General features: G+C 37.1%; 1 protein-coding gene across 1 annotated transcript; it reads right to left on the minus strand.

Moving 5' to 3' along the window:
- Positions 1-1,164: 1,164 nt before the first annotated feature.
- On the minus strand, positions 1,165-4,650 carry LOC147405544 (protein SIEVE ELEMENT OCCLUSION B-like). The gene is made up of 7 exons (XM_086433973.1): positions 4,096-4,650; positions 3,886-3,993; positions 3,258-3,706; positions 3,062-3,171; positions 2,778-2,917; positions 2,031-2,522; positions 1,165-1,857 (listed from the first exon to the last, which is right to left on the minus strand). The coding sequence occupies exons 1-7, from the start codon at positions 4,648-4,650 to the stop codon at positions 1,240-1,242; spliced, it is 2,472 nt and encodes an 823-aa protein (XP_086290099.1). The 3' UTR covers positions 1,165-1,239.
- Between the last annotated feature and the right edge of the window lie 2,299 nt (positions 4,651-6,949).

Genomic DNA, 6,949 nt, shown 5'->3' on the forward strand with positions numbered 1-6,949 from the left:
ACTCTAGCAAACCATGGAATTCATTGTAATAGCTCTCTTGTTTTTTCCTCTTTATCAGACCTACCACCTATAGCAAAACAAGTTTATATGGGGGTTAGGTTGATGCTTCCTCACATTCGCATTGTAAAAAAGTTTTCATCCTTTATTACAAATTTCATTTAGCAAAAAAAAAAAATAGATCGAGCTGATTAACCATGACCCAAGTAAAATGCTCAAATCCAACATTTAGAAATCAACAACGAAACTATTTTCAGTCTTACACGTTCTGCTGTAATTCCTAATTTAATTTTTTTGTATTTTGACTCATAGTTTATTAGGTGTTTCTTTTTTTGTGAAACGTGAAGTTAAAAGAATTCTTTCAATTATTGTGTTTGTAGAAAAAGCAAAAGAATCCTTTTGCTTTTCTTTCCCTTGAGAGTTGTATTGATAGCCCTCTAAGTCTTTAGTCCAACATCAAACAAAGATGAAAGTTGTGTATTCAACTTATAAAGGCATCCACTATCCCTCTTGTTTAGATGTGAGTAAGAAATAAAGTGGGCCTTTCATGCGCATGGGGCCCAAGGAAAGTTGGGACTGAAGCTCATTGAGATTCGGTGCAACCCGCTAGAAAATCTTAAGGCGTTCATGTCACGTACGCAATAACAAATGCACGCATCAGGTCGAGCTTGGGCTTGGGTTTAAATCTTATTTCAGGTTTTGTGTTTATTAAGTAGTGGATCCTTGGCCCTAGGAAAAAGAACTGCTACTTCTAAGGGCACGGTCAGCAATGTAATGACTGGAATTTTCAAAGCAACTGCTTGAGACCTTCTGCAATGTAATTACTATCGAAAAAGGGCACAAATTTAGTTTTGAAGGATAATGGCTTCTCTATGCCCTAGTCACAAACCGACAAATTCTCCCAAATTTCTATTTATTCAAATCTATTACCATTTAGTATTTATTTGTCTCAAGATCTCATATTATCCAACAATCATAAAATGAAATAGTTTTTTATTTTATTTTACATCATGAAACATGGACTTTAAACTTGAACATGCAAAGTAAACCTACTGAAACCTGAACCCTTTATCGAAGGTGGAGCAAGAAAATTCTTTCTCCCTTAAGGACCTAAATGTTATTTTTGTTCACAGGGTGAACCCATAACAGTACTAGAAACCATCAAACATACAGTCCAAGTAATTATCTTACGTATGGTCCCACCCAACAAAAGAGGGGCCTACTATACGGGTCACCATTATCTTAGTCAGTACAACACCTATACATGAGAAGCTTCTCCATAGGGCGGCCGCACTCAGCACAAACTATCAACTCTTGGATTCTCCCGACATTCCCTGGGAGTACGAGGCGATTGCAATGGTGTGGGGTGTGAAGATGTTGGAGGTGATCTTTGAGGGCCGGTATGAACCCTTTAGGTTCCACGAACGCTTTCCACAAATCAAACTGTATGAAGGTTGTCAACATTGTATCTCCTTTACCTTTGGCCATCTCAGTCGATCCTCTACTGATCACTGCCCATCCTTGATCGCTTCCATCAAAGGTAAGCATTGTCATGATCTCTTGCATTATTGGATCATTTTCGACGCTCCTGCCTAGTTGCATTTTGGAGTAGTACATGCTCTCCAACCGAACCCAGAAGAACCATAGGGACGTGGGGTCTTGCAAACAATGACCAAGATGCTCCACAGTAATGCTGGCAACATTCCTCCTTACTCGCTCCTTGGGATTTCTCTTCCCTACGTACACCATCTCTAATGGAATTCGAGCTGCCGCTGCGACAGCTTGTGTCGTAGCTATAAATTTCCTTATCCACTCAATATCTTCTCCTCCATACAAACAAATGTATTTGTCTGCAGTTATCTATATGGAAAAGCAATTCAACATCATATCAATATGTTTGTCTAACACACTAATTTTCCAAATTTAATTATTCTGTCCATTATATTATATTTGTATATGTTATTATGTACGTCTGTATTTATATATTGTTCTTTGCAAGTATTAAGTATTAAAAGTTGCATAGATGTACGTACCCAATTTAGTATTTCTTGATCAATTCCATCGACAAGTAATTCGAGCCTCCAAGATTCATTGTTCCACAGGGCTTCCTCCCTTGAGCTAGTGAAAGGAAAGGCTAGACTTCCCCATATCCACATCATGTGGAGTGCATTCAGGCACACAACCCTTCCTTGTTGGTCCAACACCACTAGGAGAGGCTTCTTTGTGAAGTGCCAAACTTCCTTGATGTACTTGATAACTGCTGGATCAATCAATGTAGGCTGATGCACTATCAACCACGGCATCTGCATTTGCATAGCCTCAAATTGTTTTTGCTTTTCTTCAGTCCATGGGGTCAATTTGTCCACGACTACGAGCCACACGACCTCGTACTGACTCTCTAACCTATTTGGGTGTTCTCGGGACTCCCTGTACATTTGTTCGAGGATCAAAAGCTCATCGTTGGATATGTCAAGGTCTGATATGAGCACTAACACATTCTTCCTCCTCAGTATCTCAAGGCTAACCTATTGCAATCACACAATACAATAAGAACATGTTATTTAGCATTTATATGTGGAGACAAGTAACCTTACTAGGGTGAAATTGTTTGCACTAATGGCTCACATGTAATTAGTAAAACTTACCATTTAATGTGTCACACATGGGACATTTATTACTAAGGTCTATATGTGTAATGATTTAAATGGTGGGTTTAGATTGATCTTAACTAAAATGAAGACTTAATATTAGTCAAAAGGAATTAGGATTCAGAGTTAGACCTTTCTTTTGTTCGAACCATCAAAGAGTGGCAGATCGTCTTTAGTGTAAAACAATGCCCTTAGAATCTTCATATTGTCAATGTGGATTGTGTCGAAGAGGCGCACCAGTGTCTGATAAGCTTCGAGGTGTCTCTTGTCATCTACATCACATTGTTAACTCTTGTCAGTCTCTAAAGTTTTCCCATTCTATCATGTGTGTATATATGTGTGTGTGTGTGGTGTGTGTGTGTGTGTGTGGTGTGTGTGTGTGTGTGTACTCATAAAGATGAATTGGCTGTACTTACTTATGTATTGATAACAAAGAGCTAGTTGCTTTTTAAGATGGTCATGTATGCTTCTGAGCTTGTAAGCCAAGCCTGAAAGCTCCCAAACCTCAGTTGTCGCTGTTATGTACCTGAAATACAATAGAAATGTGACCTTCAATTAGACTAGTAAAAACACATTTTAAGTGTCAAGCATGGCATGAAATGGACAACATACTCATGCCCCAAGCCTATAAGAGCAATGATCTGGGATGCACAAGCCACAACACTTCTGATGGTCCAATAGGAAGCAGTAGGGACATGGGCCGTGGCCATGATCATGATAGATGATTCAGGCGTAATGTATTGTCTAGGAAGCTCCTTCAACTCAACAATGCACTTGGTTACATCCACCATGGCATTTATAAGGTTGTTTAGTGCTTCGAACCGAGGCCTCAATGAGGCATTGTGCTCCATGATATCTGGTAGTTGCTTAAGGACTGCGATTGACTTGGCCAAGTGGTTTGTGGGATATATCTGTGCCAGGAGCCAGAACTCGCCATAGTTCACAGCAAAGGCAGCTAATGCCAGGACCATCTTCGCATCCCATGAATAGCCCGATAACATGTTAAATAGTGACAAAGTTGTCACATGCATATCTCCACCGCCCAAACACTTGCTAGATATCTGTCAACATATATATTCATTTTTAAGCCTATAAAGTAATTGTAAAGATCTTACATGGAATTGTACATAAATTTTTATTTTTGTATAGAAAGAGGCTTTTAGATTGTATGATCGACATGACATGTACCCCATATGATACAATTGTCACATGGATCATACAATCACCCTTTTATAGTTACCTCACAGGAAATCTTATGTATCGTATATGCTAATGCTTCGAGCATGCCAATGAAGCTCTCTTGCTGAGTCTTGTCGTCCAATGCATCCATATGTGCTTGTGTGGTGGTCTACATAAAACAAGTCGATCAACCATGGATTAGTAATAGTGATGATGATGACTAAATGTAAAATATTGCGAAAAAAATGCATAAATAAGTTGACAAATATACTTGTACGCCGAGGGTGCTTGGGGTGGCACGCAGAAGGATGTTTTCGACAATATGCAAAAGAGGTTTGACATCAACTTCTCGACCATCTGGTGCATGGGTGCCCTGGATTTGCCTCATCATCACATTGTCGTCAGATGACGTGAAGAGATGACGTTCGCTCCTCATCATTTGCTGTGCAGGCTCCACTTTCTGTACTGACATCAGTGGTGAGTGCTCATTCCTCATTAGTTGTGTCCCATGCTCCTCTTTCTGCATAGGCACCATTGGCACCAGTGGTGTGTGTGGGTGCTCACTCCTCATCATTTGTTGCGGCACAGGTTCCACTTTCTGCATTGGTACTAGTGGTGCAAGCTCATTGCTCATCACTTGCTGTGTTGAAGGCTCCATTTTCTGCAATGGCATTAGTGCTTGGCGATCGCGATCGGTCCTCAACGGTGCCTGTGCAGGATCAACTTTCTGCAATGACATTAGTGCCGGGAAATCACGATCGGTCCTCTGCACTGGCTGTGCAGACTCCACCTTCTGCGTTGGGGCCGCAGTTGTTTTTGCATCCATTTCTTCTTACACAAAAGAGAGACAAAAGAACTTGTATGGGAGAGTATTTCGGGGAGAAGAGAATGTATGGCTGGTGTGGTGTCTAGGATTGTTTCCAACCAAGCTTATATAACCTCATAAGGCAAAATTGAATCCACTTCTTTGCTTCCAATCAGGTCTAAAGAATTGCAAGATTGCTCTGTTGTGGGCCCACCCGACATATCTCTTTATAGGTGTCCTAAGCTTTTCAAATTACATCTACAATGTCATACCAAAAAAAGAGAGCAGCAATCGACAACCCAATTTTACTTATTATACCCGAAATAGAAACAAAGAAAATAAGTGAACAGTTGAGAATAAGTAAAAGTTGGGTTGCCAGTTGAAGCTCTTTTGTTTTTACCCACACTTTTTGCTTGATTTCATTTATTTGGGTTTAATATTTTATACGAGCCTAATCAAATAGTAACAACTGCTAAAATTGTTTGAACAAGTGTTATAACGTTGAGATTGCAATTTGGGCTAAACTTTTATAATGTTTGAAGTTTGTGTTTTAATCTCTAATTGGGGAGTGATAAATAATAAAAGAAATTGGGCGTGTAATGAGAAAAAGTTAGTGTGCCAGTAGAAGCTCTAAAAGATAATGCAAACTCCAAAACTGTGTAGTGTGTACGGAAGCAATCTTTCGAGTCCTGATAACCTAACTCGTAAAAAGATACTCAAAATTCACTCAACTGATGTGACATGTACGGAGCCATAGATTTTTTCCTCAAGATGTAGGAAATTATTTGTGGTTTTGTGCAGTGGAGTGGTTTTAGAGTGACATTTCCGAGTCCGTTTCTCCTGATTCCTTTCAGAATCATTGTTTTCTATCAATTCTTTATCAAATGTTGTGGGCTGCTTTACTTGATACCATAGTTTTACGTTCTTATCATTCATATATAAAGTTGGGGATTTGAAATGTATACTTTTATAATTAAGTTTTAATTCTTGTTCTATTTTCTTTTTTTTATATATATAATATTATATTTCTAAAGGTGGTCATAATAGAGTAGTTCAGAATTTAGAATTTGCTTTAGGACGGCCAAAATTATCAAATAGTTCTTAATTTTGCAAATAAGAATATTTTAATCCTCTTAAGAAAATCCAATCATTGAATACTATTTCTTGCGAATGATAATCCATGGCCTCTTTTGGTCAAATCTTTATTAATTTTCCTTGAAATAAATTTGAACTCAAAATCATCTACCCGACCAATCATAATTAATTAATTCGGTCGAATCCTAATACAAGTTTAGTGAAAGCAAATGCTTCAGGTATTGTTTTAGCTAGTAGGATTTGAGTCGGATTCGGATTAGGATCTAGATTCAGATTGAGATAAAAAGTTCGGATTAGATACGGATATACTCATATATACCGTCCCTAAACTTTCGTACACAAAACAACGCTTCTCTAATGAGAATTTAGTCAAAAATGTTTCTTAATTTCTATTTTTAGTGTTTCGCACTCTTAGATATCTAATCGCAGAAGTTGATGGTATATATTATCAAATAACCAATTCTCTTCTTCTCGTCAATACGAGCATTCTATCTACTTCAACCTTTAAACCTCTGGTATAAGATAGGATTTTTTTTTTTTTTTTGGGTAGTAGAATATGATAGATTTTTGATAGAAAAATCAAAAGGTTTTCTACAAAGAGGTTGAGAATGAATTATATGTTTAGGGGCGGAACCAATATTTTTTCTACATGGGGGCAAATTAAAGTCCTTACAAATTTTAAAAAATTCTTCTAGGATTCTTAATGAAAATTTTTTTTACCTCTTAAAAGATTCTCTTCGAACATTAGAAAGGTTTGATTCAAAATATAATCTTAACATTACAAAATATTATAGCACTCTATTAAAAAAAATTAGTAGGTGTTTACTATTATTATTATGCTCATATAAAATCCTAAACCGAAAAAATAGAAATCCATAAAAAAAAAAAAAAAAAAAAAAAGAACTTCTATTTGCACCCCAACTTTTACTTATTATCTACCATTTATTTATTTTCTTTATATTTAATTTTTGTGTAAAAAGTAAATGTTGGGGTGCCAATAACTGCTCTCCTTTCTAACAAGAGATTGAATCTGAGGGCATTTAAGTTATTTTCTTTCAAACTTTCAAAGTAGACTGTGGTCAATTGATATGTCATCAGTTTGAAAACAAAGGGTACCTGAAATATTCACCAGAACTTGGATGGGTATTTCTAAATTACTATTATTAAAAAAAAAAATGCATAAACGATATTGGGAGTAGGACCCATTAATTTAAGGCTTTTAGCC

This window comes from Akebia trifoliata, chromosome 3 (assembly GCF_017979445.1).
Source record: "Akebia trifoliata isolate Shusen 1 chromosome 3, ASM1797944v1, whole genome shotgun sequence".
In the NCBI taxonomy this organism is placed as follows: domain Eukaryota; kingdom Viridiplantae; phylum Streptophyta; class Magnoliopsida; order Ranunculales; family Lardizabalaceae; genus Akebia; species Akebia trifoliata.